At 41.0% G+C, this 16,325-nt stretch overlaps 1 protein-coding gene across 3 annotated transcripts in view; it reads right to left on the bottom strand.

Annotated features, from left to right (window-relative positions):
* LOC106572625 (F-actin-monooxygenase mical1) overlaps window positions 1-16,325 on the bottom strand; it is a 56,169-nt gene that overhangs the window by 25,542 nt on the left and 14,302 nt on the right. For all 3 annotated transcript variants that reach the window (XM_014146971.2, XM_014146970.2, XM_014146974.2), the window contains 9 exons: window positions 14,791-15,048; window positions 10,860-10,975; window positions 10,424-10,550; window positions 9,632-9,719; window positions 7,557-7,704; window positions 7,086-7,282; window positions 4,734-4,834; window positions 4,073-4,126; window positions 3,481-3,715 (listed from right to left, as the gene is read on the bottom strand). In XM_014146971.2, coding sequence (XP_014002446.2) covers window positions 3,481-3,715; window positions 4,073-4,126; window positions 4,734-4,834; window positions 7,086-7,282; window positions 7,557-7,704; window positions 9,632-9,719; window positions 10,424-10,550; window positions 10,860-10,975; window positions 14,791-15,048 — 1,324 coding nt within the window. The remainder of the gene's footprint in view (window positions 1-3,480; window positions 3,716-4,072; window positions 4,127-4,733; window positions 4,835-7,085; window positions 7,283-7,556; window positions 7,705-9,631; window positions 9,720-10,423; window positions 10,551-10,859; window positions 10,976-14,790; window positions 15,049-16,325) is intronic.

The raw sequence follows: 16,325 nt of genomic DNA, 5'->3' as shown, positions 1-16,325 counted from the left end.
GTACAGTAACATGATGTTGTATTGTTCTAGTGTACAGTAACGTCTACTGTACAGTAACATGATGTTCTACTGTACAGTAACATGGTGTTCTATTTTAAAGTATCATGGAAGTTCTACTGTACAGGAACATACTCTGTTGTACAGTAACATGGTGTTCTATTGTACAGTAACATGATGTTATATTGTACAGTAACATGGTGTTCTATTGTAGAGTAACATGGTGTTCTATTGTAGAGTAACATGGTGTTCTATTGTAGAGTAACATGATGTTCTATTGTTCTACTGTACAGTAACATGATGTTCTATTGTTCTACTGTACAGTAACATGATTTATTGTACAGTAACATGTTCTATTGTTCTAGTGTACAGTAACATGATGTATTGTTCTAGTGTACAGTAAAGTCTACTGTACAGTAACATGATGTTCTACTGTACAGTAACATGGTGTTCTATTTTAAAGTATCATGGAAGTTCTACTGTACAGGAACATACTCTGTTGTACAGTAACATGGTGTTCTATTGTACAGTAACATGGTGTTCTATTGTACAGTAACATGAGGTATTGTTCTATTGAACAGTAACATGAAGTTCTATTATACAGTAACATGTTCTATTGTTCTACTGTACAGTAACATGATGTTCTATTATTCCAGTGTACAGTAACATGTTTTATTGTTCTAGTGTACAGTAACATGATGTTCTAGTGTACAGTAACATGATGTTCTAGTGTACAGTAGCATTGTTCTAGTGTACAGAAACATGTTCTAGTGTACAGTAACATGTTCTAGTGTACAGTAGCATTGTTCTAGTGTACAGTAACATGATGTTCTATTGTTCTAGTGTACAGTAACATGATTTATTGTACAGTAACATGATGTTGTATTGTTCTAGTGTACAGTAACATGATCTATTGTACAGTAACATGATGTTGTATTGTTCTAGTGTACAGTAACATGATCTATTGTACAGTAACATGATGTTGTATTGTTCTAGTGTACAGTAACATGATGTTGTATTGTTCTAGTGTACAGTAACATGATCTATTGTACAGTGACATGATGTATTGTACAGTAACATGATCTATTGTACAGTAACATGATGTTGTATTGTTCTAGTGTACAGTAACGTCTACTGTACAGTAACATGGTGTTCTATTGCACAGTAACATGATGTTATATTGTACAGTAACATGGTGTTCTATTGTAGAGTAACATGGTGTTCTATTGTACAGTAACATGGTGTTCTATTGTACAGTAACATGATGTTATATTGTACAGTAACATGATGTTCTATTGTTCTACTGTACAGTAACATGTTCTATTGTTCTAGTGTACAGTAACATGATGTTCTATTGTTCTAGTGTACAGTAACATGATCTATTGTACAGTAACATGATGTTGTATTGTTCTAGTGTACAGTAACGTCTACTGTACAGTAACATGATGTTCTACTGTACAGTAACATGGTGTTCTATTTTAAAGTATCATGGATGTTCTACTGTACAGGAACATACTCTGTTGTACAGTAACATGATGTTCTATTGTACAGTAACATGATGTTCTATTGTAGAGTAACATGGTGTTCTATTGTAGAGTAACATGGTGTTCTATTGTAGAGTAACATGATGTATTGTTCTATTGAACAGTAACATGATGTTCTATTGTTCTACTGTACAGTAACATGATGTTCTATTGTTCTACTGTACAGTAACATGATGTTCTATTGTTCTACTGTACAGTAACATGATGTTCTATTGTTCTAGTATACAGTAACATGATCTATTGTACAGTCGCATGATGTTCTATTGTACAGTACCATGATGTTCTATTGTTCTAGTGTACAGTAACATGAAGTTCTATTGTTCTACTGTACAGTAACAAGATGTTCTATTGTTCTAGTGTACAGTAACATGGTGTTCTATTTTAAAGTATCATGGAAGTTCTACTGTACAGGAACATACTCTGTTGTACAGTAACATGGTGTTCTATTGTACAGTAACATGATGTTATATTGTACAGTAACATGATGTTCTATTGTTCTACTGTACAGTAACATGTTCTATTGTTCTAGTGTACAGTAACATGATGTTCTATTGTTCTAGTGTACAGTAACATGATCTATTGTACAGTAACATGATGTTGTATTGTTCTAGTGTACAGTAACGTCTACTGTACAGTAACATGATGTTCTACTGTACAGTAACATGGTGTTCTATTTTAAAGTATCATGGATGTTCTACTGTACAGGAACATACTCTGTTGTACAGTAACATGATGTTCTATTGTACAGTAACATGATGTTCTATTGTAGAGTAACATGGTGTTCTATTGTAGAGTAACATGATGTATTGTTCTATTGAACAGTAACATGATGTTCTATTGTTCTACTGTACAGTAACATGATGTTCTATTGTTCTACTGTACAGTAACATGATGTTCTATTGTTCTACTGTACAGTAACATGATGTTCTATTGTTCTAGTATACAGTAACATGATCTATTGTACAGTCGCATGATGTTCTATTGTACAGTAACATGATGTTCTATTGTTCTAGTGTACAGTAACATGACGTTCTATTGTTCTACTGTACAGTAACATGTTTTATTATTCTAGTGTACAGTAACATGATGTTCTATTGTTCTAGTGTACAGTAACATGATCTACTGTACAGTAGCATGATGTTCTACTGTACAGTAACATGATGTTCTACTGTACAGTAACATGATGTTCTACTGTACAGTAACATGTTCCATTGTTCTAGCCTACAGTAACATGATGTTCTTTTGTTCTAGTGTACAGTAACATGATGTTCTACTGTTCTAGTGTATAGTAACATGATGTTCTAGTGTACAGTAACATGTTATATTGTTCTATTGTACAGTAACAAGATGTTCTATTGTTCTAGTGTACAGTAACATGATTTATTCTAGTGTACAGTAACATGATGTTCTATTGTTCTACTGTACAGTAACATGATTTGTTCTAGTGTACAGTAACATGATGTTCTATTGTACAGTAACATGTTCTATTGTACAGTAACATTGTTCTACTGTACAGTAACATTGTTCCATTGTTCTAGCCTACAGTAACATGATGTTCTTTTGTTCTAGTGTACAGTAACATGATGTTCTACTGTTCTAGTGTATAGTAACATGATGTTCTAGTGTACAGTAACATGATATATTGTACAGTAACATGATATATTGTACAGTAACTTGATGTTCTATTGTTCTAGTGTACAGTAACATGATGTTCTAGTGTACAGTAACATGCTATATTGTTCTATTGTACAGTAACATTATGTTCTATTATAGAATCTTGTAAAAAAAAAATATCCTGCTTCTAAAAGATTCAAGAGGCTCATTGGGACCCTAGAAATAACATCTGTGGTTACTAAAATTGCAGATTTCCCACTAGCCTATTGCCCTGAAAAAGAGTACCCGAGTATAGGCTGTGGTACAGGCGGTGCTCACTACTCACCAGTGTGCTGGTTGAAGGTATACCCGCCCAGTCTAAGGGTGGTGCCGCACTGATGGCAGGTGAAGCAGCTACGGTGGAATAACTTTCCCTCAGTACTGATCCTCTCCAGAACATAGACCCGCTGGCAACAGAAGTAACACTCCTCATTGCTACTGATGCCTGGCGTCAGGCTCAGTTCAGGGTCAGGGTTCACAGGGTCAGGGGTCACCTTAGGGGCTGAGAGAGGAGCTACAGGCTGGGGGGAAAGAAATTGAGAGCAACGGTAATTTTTACAGTAGTTCAATAACATAGCACAAAAACACGTGCTTATGGTTCAACATTAGGGAGTAGTCCTGAAGGCCAAAGAAAGCCACACAATACAACATGACAAATCTGATGGGCTCAACAATTCTTCACTTTGTACATGTCTCTGGGTGCTGTTTCCCAGTAGTAATCAAATAGAGGAACAAAGCACAGAAACACATGATAGTATAGCAGTTGGAGTAGTCCTGAAGTCTGCAGATACATCCATCAGTAAAGGGAAACGTTAGCTCTGTACTGTATGTGAGCCTCTGATAATAAGCATAGAATTTGTATTCTAGACACTACTCACATCCTTTTCCTCTCCCATCATCCCCTTTTCTTCTTTCTTGCTTGCCAGTCTCTCCTGTGTAAAAGAGAAAACAGTCATGTGACCACGTTTATGGTTTAAATTACAGTAACTGAATAACGGATGACCTCAAAATGAACAATGCTATAGATATTATCTTGCATGTTTGAAAAGTATCTTTGCCATTACAGTTGATTTTGGAAAAGGCCAAAAAAAGGCCAAAATAAATTGTAAACCTCATGCAGTATGGTCTTATTTATAATACTGAACTAAAACAATCAAACGATCATTAAAAATACTGTAACTAGTGAAAATTGAATGTACAATGAAAGTATAATCACAAGAAACAAACTAAAATGACAGGGAATATGAATGAGGTTCTCATCTAGAAAACTCTGATATTAAGTAAATAATCTAGCTACAGTAGTCTCAGCGACAACATGCAGCTGCTTGTTTTAGCTCACCTCGCGGCTCTGCAGGGAGTTGCATGAAAAATAATGACGTCCATATGAACTTGAGGTTGGCCTATTCCCCTTTTCACCCAAAAGACAACTGGTTTTGCACAAAATGTTCTTGTCCAGTCGATCCCTGATATTAAATAAACACTAAACAGCCAACTACAGTGGTCTCAGTGACAACATGCAGCTGCTTGCCTGAACCTTACCTTGCGTCGCTGCAGAGAGTTGTGCTTGAGGTTGTTGAGGAAGACCACAGCAGCCCGAAAAGACAGGGTCTTGGATGGCTTCAGGGGAAGGCTCTGAGGTTCTGCAGCAGAGAGAGAAACACACACAAGCTTTAGTGTCCTCCTGCTCTGTTCTGGCAGAACAACAAACAGGCTTATCTGTGTGTCAGCCAGCCAGCCGATCCCCTTACATAGTGGTACTCTACCTCCAGCATCACAGAGACAAGACAAAGCCAAGCGAAGCAACCGCTCTCCAAGCCTGCTTCAAAATGCTGGATCCCCACTGAAAATCTCTCTCCTACACACTCTGCTAGTATTTACCAGAAATACCTCCGGCAGCAAAAACAGCCTGGGAAAATCCGTACTCCTCACAGGAATAGTAGCTAGATCTCTTTTCGGTGAGGCTGAGGCTAGTCCCACCTGAACCTGATAAGCCATTTCCTCAGAGGCTGATGCTGTTTGCTTTGGCTGCTACCTGGCTTACCCACCGAGCGCAGGAGAGCGGCACAACCCTGGCAGCCAATCAGGGCTGGTTATGAGCTCAGCCCCAGCTACTCTAACCAGAGGCATGCTGGGTAATGCTCTTAAAGCGACAATGACAGCGCTCTCCCTTTTATCAACATCAAACACATTTCAGAGGGAAAAAACACCTGAGCCCTTGTACAAACGGGGTTACATAAGCTGTGTACTGTCTAAACAACTGACTTGGGACCAGATTCAATTCCTTTCACTAATAATACGCTATTGATACAGTTAATCTTGGTCCAGCGTTTTAAGAAATGCCAACTAGAAATATGCCAATAAACATCTTTATGTAATGAATACAACTATGTTCAATGACAAGATAACATTGTCACAGTAACAGAAATGATATAAATATACATAATGTAGTCTCGTGAAAACAGACCAACACCACATTCTTGTTCCAGATAGCTGGAGTCAAGGCTACAAGTGATCAAACAAACAATCACGGTGATTATTACGTAACATGTACGACAATCATTCCCCTAATGCAGGTATTCCCAAACTGGGGCATTGTCTGGGGTACGCCAAATTACGTCGGGGGTACGCAATATAAAAATGTGATTCACATTTTTTTTTTTTATGAAAAAACAAACGGGGCTATACATTTGGATGAGGTTTTTTTCTCGCGTAAAATTAAACCATCTAGTGTTCAGCAAAATAACAACACCATGTCAAATACAGGTAGCCTAGTCAAATAATGAACATCCAATCACATTAACTGTTACTCTCTCGAGGAAATTCCACTAACGGTCAGTATGTAGCTAAACGTAGCTGCTGTTCATGTTGGTATCTGTACTGATGGCGCAAAAGCCATGACAGGACAGGGAGACATAGTGGAGTGGTAACGTGTGTGCAAGCAGTTGCTCCCGACGCCATTTGGGTACACTGCAGCATCCACCGAGAGGCTGTTGCTGCCAAGGAAATGCCTGACAGCTTGAAAGACGTTTAGACACTACAGTGAAAATGGCTAACTTTGTTAAAGCAAGGCCTCTGAACTCGTGTATTTTCTGCATTATGCAATGATATGGGCAGCGACCATGTAACGCTTTTACACATACAGAAGTGCGCTGGTTATCAAAGGGAAAAGTATTGACACATTTATTTTTTTTAATTGAGAGACGAGCATAAAGTTTTCTTTATTGACCATAATTTTCACTTGTCTGACTGCTTGCATGATGACGAGTTTCTCACACGGCTGGCCTTTCTGGGTGATGTTTTTTCCTCGCCTGAATGATCTGAATCTAGGATTACAGGGACTCTCCGCGACTATATTCAATGTGCGAGACAAAATTGAGGCTATGATGAAGAAGTTAGAGCTCTTTTCTGTCTGCATTAACAAGGACAAGACACAGGTCTTTCAAGCATGAAAATTCACTAGTATGAAAACTAAATACAGGCACAGACTGCGTGTGGAAAATGATTTAAGACTGAGTCTCTCTCCAATACAACCCAACATTGCAGAGTTATGTGCATCCTTTCAAGCACACCCTTCTCATTAACCTGTGGTGAGTTATTCAAATAAGGTTTTATATGTAAGATGGTTAAAAAAAGAACAAAATTATTGATTATTATTTGTGCCTTGGTCCTATAAGAGCTCTTTGTCACTTCCCACAAGTCGGGTTGTGACGACAAAAACTCACACTCATTCTTATGTTTAATAAATGTATCTTACAGGCTTACAATGATGGCAAAAAACAACATTTGAGAGTGCGCTGACCCTGGTGCTAGAGGGGGTACGCAGCTGGAGGTTGAATGTTTGAAGGGGTACGGCACTATAAAAAGTTTGGGAACCACTGCCCTAATGCATACCTTTAGTAGGTGTCCTTTCATTGAACGCATCGTGGATCTGTGTGAGGTAGTGCACCATGGAGAGCTTGTCTATCTGTCCCTTGAAAGACATCTCATTGGCTGACATTATGGGAGGGATGCCCAGCTCTCTCTCCAGGAAGTTGAAGGCCAGCTGGTTATTGTAGACTGCATTAGACTCCTCCAGAGAGGACATGTCACTGTGGAGGGAGAGGTTAGGGATAGCTACTATGTTGACCAAGGGCATGTTCAGGAGGGCACACAATAGCAAAACTATTTGTAACAGAATGCAGAAGTTTGTTTTCTTATTGGACAGTTAGTACCATAAATAACTTGAACAGGAAAAGTCCTTCAGACCAATTAAATTTGACTAGGCTTATGGGTAAGTTTTTCCTTCTGTAGTACTACTTGTGCATTTGCTACATAGGTGGTGGATACGTTGACTTGCCCCCCTTGTAAAGCCCAGAGACTCACATGACACGGGGTCTGAAGGTGTTGATGAGGGCACACAGGGCCAGGCCAGACCTCCAGGACTGGTTCAGATCGTTCACCTTCACCCTGTCATATCCTGCAGTGTGCTGCTGGCACCACTTCAAAAGCACCTCAAACGCTCCAACCGAATCTGGGCCATGAACACACATATGAACACACATAGGAATACTGCTTTACGACGATGAAACAGTGACATTGCATCAAGGCAGGCATTGAAATAATGCTGTGATTCATACACAGACAGTTTACATTCCAAGTTGGGCATCTAAGGATGCAACAGAAAGGTCTCAGCCATTGCAATTTATTTCGGAATTTTAACACTTAACAATTATCAAAACAAATGTATACAAAAATTATTTGATTAAAACAATTATTTGGCCGCTATGCCAGGGGTGGGCAATTCCAGTCCTCGAGGGCCTCCAATTCGCATACCGCCCCAACAGATGACACAATCTCAATTGCACTCCACACTGCCCTTTCCCACCTGGACAAAAGGAACACCTATGTGAGAATGCTGTTCATTGACTACAGCTCAGCGTTCAACACCATAGTGCCCACAAATGTTATCACTAAGCTAAGGACCATGGGACTAAACACCTCCCTCTGCAACCGTATCCTGGACTTCCTGACGGGCCACATCTGCCTCGCTGATCCTCAACACTGGGGCCCCTCAGGGGTGCATGCTTAGTCCCCTCCGTGTTCACCTATGACTGCATGGCCAAACACGACTCCAACACCATCATTAAGTTTGCTGACGACACAACAGTGGTAGGCCTGATTACCACCAACGAAAGACCTGGCAATGTGGTGCCATGACAACAACCTCTCCCTCAATGTGAGGAAGACAAAGGAGCTGATCATGGACTATAGGAAAAGGCAGGCCGAACAGGCCCCCATTAACATCGATGGGGCTGTAGTGGAGCGGGTCGAGAGTTTCAAGTTCTTTGGTGTCCACATCACCAACAAACTATCATTGTCCAAACACACCAAGACAGTCATGAAGAGGGCATGACAACACCTTTTCCCCCTCAGGAGACTGAAAAGATTTGGCATGGGTCCCCAGATCCTCAAAATGTTATACAGCTGCACAATCGAGTGCCTCCTGACAGGTTGCATCACCGCCTGGTATGGCAACTGCTTGGCTTCTGACCGTAAGGCGCTACAGAGGGTAGTGCGTATGGCCCAGTACATCACTGGGGCCAAGCTTCCTACCATCCAGGACCTATATACTAGGCGGTGTCAGAGGAAGGCCCAAAAAATTGTAAACGACTCCAGTCACACAAGTCATAGACTGTTCTCTCTGCTACCGCACGGCAAGCAGTACCGGAGCGCCTAGGACCAAAAGGCTCCTTAACAGCTTCTACCCCAAGCCATAAGACTGCTGAACAATTAATCAATGAAAACGCCACCCAGACTATTTACATTGACACGCACCCCCCCCTTTGTTCTTACACTGCTGCTACTCGCTGTTTATTATCTATGTATAGTCACTTTACCCCTACCTACATGTACAAAATAACTCGACTAACCTGTACCCCCACACATTGACTCGGTACCGGTACCCCCTGTAAATAGCCTCGTTATTTTTATCTAACTATTTTTACTTTAGTTTATTTAGTAAATATTTTCTTAGATCTTTCTTGAACTACATTGTTGGTTAAGGGCTTGTAAATAAGCATTTCACAGTAAGGTCTACACCTGTTGTATGCAGAGAATGTGACAAATAAAATTTGATTTGATTTACTGCTATTAGCCCATACAAACGCATTGAATAACAGATTCACTACATGGAACAGATAATCTCTCTTCCCCCCCCCCCAAAAAAAAACAAATCTAAGGGCAGTTTGTCCTGAAGTGTCTGACCTATATCTATTTGAGAGATATAACAAAGATCAGGAAACATAATTTAAAAAAAAATATTGACATGTATTTAATGGGTTATAGTCTCTGCGTGCCAATGATCTCAGCACAGCACAGCACAGCCGTGCCAAAACCAAAATGAATCACACCCCTGCCCCTCATGCATTATTGCTTTAGTAATGTGAAGCCAGACTGACCTTGTTGCAGGTGAGACCACTTGCCTTTCGGCTTCTTGGTGGGTCGGCCAGGATTAAGGCGTTCTTCCACGTCATAGAGGCGTTTCACCTATGTAATGCATGCAAAGAGAGGGAATACCAAAGAAACAAAAGAGTTGAGATCAACTTCACACTGAAGCCAGAACATAGTAGCCTGGTAACATATGCGTTTGTGCTGTCTTGCCAACTCCTATGGTCATTGTCAAGCAACAAGCATAGGAGTTGGCTATACAGCACAAACAGATCTGGGACCAGGCAAAGAACACAGCAGGCTTCATAAAGGCAGAAGCTGGGGTTTGGTTTGATGCAGTGTAATTGATCTGGTAGCTTGTGAAAACTCTCTAAAGCCTTTTAGATCAATACTCCTCTAGTGGTGGCGGGGGGGGGGCTCACCACAAAATACAAACACACAGCAGTTTCCTGACAATGCATGAATACTATAGGAAATATCCACCAAAATGTGGGCGCAGCACTGATCTATTTCAAAACGTGTTTACAATGTTACACAGCACGATATACACTATATTTGTTTTACTAGTGTTGACACAGTGAGGCAGTCATACCCTTTCGTACTGTCGTACCAACCCAAACCTTACTGAGCTGACCTGGTTACGCATCCCCTATAGCTGCTGGAACCGTGCTGAAAAAAGGAAATGTCCAAGCCAGCACTGTGCAGTTCTGGTCCGCCCAATAATGTGAATCAGGCATGAGTGTAGCTTTGTGTCGGCGCTGACTATAGAAATAAAAGGAATAGATTATATTTATGTTTTTGACCTGGATGGCCTTGACGGAGTTGAGGTTGACGTGTTGGTAGCGTGTAGCCGGGTCTATGCTGAAGGCGCTATATTTCTTACTGGTGTTCTCTGGCGTGGTCTGGGACAGGAGCTGGTAGAGACTCTCTCTATTCAGTCAGAGGGAAAGACATTTTAAGAGATAGTTCAACCTCAGAAACTCACTATGGAACTGAAGAAGCTCCAACTAAGGAACAGAAGATTCCGATGAGTTTGTACAGTAAGATTTTTTTACAAGCAGCTGCTTGTGAATTAATGGATGTTCAAAGATATACAGTTACAAGACTAGAGTGGCATTACAAGTTGAAGAATTCTCTCTGAAAGGCCCAGCCAGGGTAGTTCCTTCTATACAGGGAAGAGGAATGGTCACATGCTTTTAAAGGTGATGTTATTGATCATATAGGAAAAAGCTTCTTTACCGTTCAGCAAGGACTTCCATGTGGGGTCTTCCCTTGCCCCAGCTCCTAACCATCCATGCTGTGTCGAAGGCAGCCAGGAACCCACGGGCAATACCTGTTCCCAGAGGCCAAAATGGCTGTGGACACACACACACACACACACTTTAGAATTATTAATTGACACGATAACTTGTCAGATTTAAAAGGAAGGAAATAAAGGTATGATGCTCTGTGCTGATTTAATACCCACAAGCTGCTGCATTAAGCTGATTTAGTGACCCATTTCTTAACAGAGCTCTGTGTCTATATACTGTATACGAACACATATACAGTATTCACACCCCTTGACTTTACACTTTGTTATTGTTGCAGCGTTATTCTAAAATGTATTAAATAAATACAAATCCTCATCAATCTACACACAATGCCCCATAATGATGAACCAAAAACAGTTTTTTAGAAATGTTTGCAAATGTATTGAAAATAAAAATAAAAAAATACCTTATTTACATAAGACCCTTTGCTATGAGACACAAAAGTGAGCTCAGGTGCATCCTGTTTCCATTGATCATCCTTGAGATGTTTCTACAACTTGATTGGAGTCCACCTTTGGTAAATTCAATTGATTGGACATGACTTGGAAAGGTACACACCTGTCTATATAAGGTACCTTAGATGACAGTGCAAAAACCAACCATGAGGTGGAAGGAATTGTCCACAAAGCTCCGAGACACGATTGTGTCAAGGCACAGATCTGGGGAAGGATACCAAAATATTTTGTGTGGCCTCCATCATTCTAAAATGGAAGAAGTTTGGGACCACCAAAACACTTCCAAGAGCTGGCCACCGGGCCAAACAGAGCAATCGGGGGAGAAGGGACTTGATCTGGGAGGTGACCAAGAACCTGAAGGTCACTGACAGAGTTCTAGAGTTGCTCTGTGGAGATGGGAGGACCTTCCAGAAGGACAAACGTCTCTGCAGCACTCCACCAATCAGGCCTTTATGGTAGTGGCCAGATGGAAGCCACTCCTCAGTAAAAGTCACATGACAGCCCGGTTGGATTTTGCCAAGAGGCACTTAAAGGACTGACCATGAGAAACAAGATTATCTGGTCTGATGAAACCAAGATTTGGCCTGAATGCCAAGGGTCACGTCTGGAGGAAACATGGCACCATTCCACAGTGAAGCATAGTGGTGGCAACATCATGCTGTGGGGATGTTTTTCCATCGGAAGATCTTGGGAGACTAGTCAGGATCGAGGGAGAGATGAACGGAGCAAAGTACAGAGTGATCCTTGAGCGCTCAGGACCTCAGACTGGGGCAATGGTTCACCTTCCAACAGGACAACAACCCCAAGCACACAGCCAAGACAATGCAGGAGTGGCTTCGGGACAAGTCTCTAAATGTCCTTGAGTGGCCCAGCCAGAGCCCGGACTTGAACCAGATTGAACATCTCTGGAGAGAACTTAAAATAGCTGTGCAGCGACGCAGCCCATCTAACCTGACAGAGCTTGAGAGGATCAGCAGAGAAGAATGGGAGAAACTCCCCAAATACAGGTGTGACAAGCTTGTAGCGTCATACCCAAGAAGATTCGAAGCTGTAATCGCTGCCAAAGGTGCTTCAACAAAGTACTGTGATTTCAGTTTTTTTATTTCTAAATTAGCAAACATATAAAAAAAATTGCTTTGTCATTATGGGCTAGTGTGTAGATTGATGAGGGGAAAAAAACCATTTAATCCATTTTAGAATAAGGCTGTAACAAAATGTGGAAAAAGTCAAGGGTCTGAATACTTTCCGAATGCACTGTGTACACTAAGTGTACAAAACATAAGGAACACCTTCCTAATATTGAGTTGCACCCCCTTTTGCCCTCAGAACAGCCTCAATTCGTCAGAGCATGGACTCTACAAGGTGTCAAAAGTGTTCCACAGAAATGCTGGCCCATGTTGACTCCAATGCCTCCCACAGTTGTGTCATGTTGGCTGGATGTAATTTGGGTGGTGGACTATTCTTGATACACACAAGAAATTGTTGAGCATGAAAAACCCAGGAGTGTTACAGTTCTTGACACACTCAAACTGGTGTGCCCGGCACCTACTCCATTCAAAGGCAATTCAATATTTTGTCACACATAAACAATCCATGTCTCAAGGCTTCTTTAACCTGTCTCCTACCCTTTATCTACACTGACTGAAGTTAATTTAACAAGTGACATCAATAAGGAATCATAGCTTTCACCTGGATTCACCTGGTCAGTCTATGTCTTGGAAAGAGCAGGTGTTCCTAATGTTTTGTACACTCAGTGTACAGTTGAAGTCGGAAGTTTACACACTTTTCAACAACTCCACACATTTCTTGTTAACAAACTATAGTTTTGGCAAGTCGGTTAGGACATCTACTTTGTGCATGACACAAATAATTTTTACAACAATTGTTTATAGACAGATTATTTCACTGTATCACAATTCCAGTGGGTCAGAAGTTTACATGCACTAAGTTGACTGTGCCTTTGGAAAATTCCAGAAAATGATGTCATGGTTTTAGAAGCTTCTGATAGGCTAATTGACATTGTTTGTCAAATGTAGGTGTATCTGTGGATGTATTTTAAGGCCTACCTTCAAACTCAGTGTCTCTTTGCTTGACATAATGGGAAAATCAATAGAAATAAGCCAAGAACTCAGAAAATAATTGTAGACCTCCACAGGTCTGGATCATCCTTGGGAGCAATTTCCAAACACCTGAAAGTACCACATTCATCTGTACAAACAATAGCACGCAAGTATAAACAGAATGGGACCACGTAGCCGTCATACCGCTCAGGAAGGAGACACGTTCTGTCTCCTAGAGATGAACGTACCTTGGTGGGAAAAGTGCAAATCAATCCCAGAACAGCAAAGGACCTTGTGAAGATGCTGGAGGAAACAGGTACAAAAGTATCTATATCCACAGTAAAACAAGTCCTATATCGACATAACCTTAAAGGTCGCTCAGCAAGGAAGAAGCCACTGCTCCAAAACCGCCATAAAAAAGCCAGACTACGGTTTGCAACTGCACATGGGGACAAAGATCATACTTTTTGGAGAAATGTCCTCTGGTCTGATGAAACAAAAACAGAACTGTTTGACCATAATGACCATCATTATGTTTGGAGGAAAAGGGGGAGGCTTGCAAGCCAAAGAACACCATCCCAACCGTGAAGCATGGGGGTGGCAGCATCATGTTGTGGGGGTGCTTTGCTGCAGGAGGGACTGGTGCACTTCACAAAATAGATGGCATCATGAGGAAGAAAAATGATGTGGATATATTGAAGCAACATCTCAAGACATCAGTCAGGAAGTTAAAGCTTGGTCGCAAATGGGTCTTCCAAATGGACAATAACCCCAAGCATACATCCAAAGTTGTGGCAAACGGCTTAAGGACAATAAAGTCAAGGTATTGGAGTGGCCATCACAAAGCCCTGACCTCAATCCCATAGAAAATCTGTGGGCAGATCTGAAAAAGCGTGTGAGAGATAGGAGGCCTACAAACCTGACTCAGTTACACCAGCTCTGTCAGGAGGAATGGGCCAAAAATCACCCAACATATTGTGGGAAGCTTGTGGAAGGCTACCTGAAACATTTGACCCAAGTTAAACAATTGAAAGGCAATGCCACCAAATACTAATTGAGTATATGTAAACTTCTGACCCACTGGGAATATGATGAAAGAAATAAAAGCTGAAATAAATCATTCTCTGTACTATTATTCTGACATTTCCCATTCTTAAAATAAAGTGGTGATCTTAACTGACCTAAAACAGGGAATTTTTACTAGGATTAAATGTATTTGGCTAAGGTGTATGTAAACTTCCGACTTCAACTGTAAGCACACACACACACGTCCATGTCTGTGCCGGAGCATGTGTACGCATGAGTGAATCAAGTCCTCCAACACACTGACATGACCTCTCACCTCTACCAGGCAGTCTCCAACCAGGCCCATGAGTAGTTTCTTGCCCTTTCTCTCCCTGACCAGCGAGGCGTTCTCAGCTCGGTGCATGCAGGTGAAGTCGAACATGGCCACGTCAGGCTGGCCCGCGTGGTTCTGGGCAAACTGCATGTCGGGCAGGCAGTGGCCCGTGGAGAACTGGGCAGCATCGTAGGCGTAACGCAACAAGGCCTCCTGGTCCACATTTACCTGGGCCAGAAGCTTATCGGCATCACTAAAGTCCTGGAGGCAGAGGGAACATATTGGAGGTGGTCACCGTAGAGATATATAACTGTTTTATATCTATGGTGGTCACAGAGGGAACAACATCAGTGGTGGAAAAAGTACCCAATTGTCATACTTGAGTAAAAGTAAAAAGATACCTTAATAGAAAATGACTCAAGTAAAAGTTAAAGTCACCCAGTAAAATACTACTTAAGTAAAAGTATTTGATTTTAAATATACTTAAGTATCAAAAGTAAAAGTATGAATCATTTCTGATTACTTATATTAGGCAAACCAGTAGGAACAATGTTTGCGTTTTCTTTACATTTACACTCAGACATTTCTTACAAACAAAGCATTTGTGTTACGGAGTCTGCCAGATCAGAGGCAGTAGGGATGACCAGGGATGTCCTCTTGATAAGTGTGTGAATTGGACCATGTTCTCTCCTCCTAAGCATTGAAAATGTAACAAGTACTTTTGGGTGTCAGAGAAAGTGTATGGAGTAAAAAGTACATACTTTTCTATAGGAATGAAGTAAAAGTACAAGTTGTCAAAAATATTAATAGTAAAGTACAGATACCCCCAAAAAAACTACTGAAGTAGTACTTTAAACTATTTTTACTTAAGTACTTTACACCACATCATCAAATAGAACAGAAATCGTAAATGAATGCATCTCTGTAGAGGACATATTGGGAGTGGTCAGTGCTTGAAGTAAAATAAATAAGGGAGAAAGGGGGATACCTAGTCAGTTGTACAAGTGAATGCCTTCAACTGAAATGCGTCTTCTGCATTTAACCCAACCCCTCTGAATCAGAGAGGTGCGGAGGGCTGCCTTGAAATCGACATTCACAAGGCCCGGGAAACAGTGGGTTAACTGCCTCGTTCAGGGGCAGAACAACAGATTTTTACTTTGTCAGCTTAGGGATTCGATCTAGAAACCTTTCGTTTACTGGCCCAACGCTCTAACCACTAGGCTACCTGCCACCCAGTACTTATTTTAGGGGCTGGTACTCATTTACATTTTTACAGTACTGGGGTTGTTACTAGCAAATATTCTATAAGAAGTGCCAGTACTCAAGCAGAAGAAAATTGGAGGAGCTGGTACTCTGTACAACAGTAGCAGACATGCCTAATTCAAGCACTGGGGTGGTGGTGGCACACATCTGAGAGATGTCTATCACTGACTAGAATCTAGATGCTGCTTTATGTGAAAACATTGGGTATAATCCTTCCACATATTCTAGCCAAGCATTACATGCTCCACATAAAGAAATTAGCATACACAGTGAAT

This window comes from Salmo salar, chromosome ssa15 (assembly GCF_905237065.1).
Source record: "Salmo salar chromosome ssa15, Ssal_v3.1, whole genome shotgun sequence".
NCBI lineage: Eukaryota > Metazoa > Chordata > Actinopteri > Salmoniformes > Salmonidae > Salmo > Salmo salar.
This window is presented reverse-complemented; position numbering and strand designations above follow the sequence as displayed.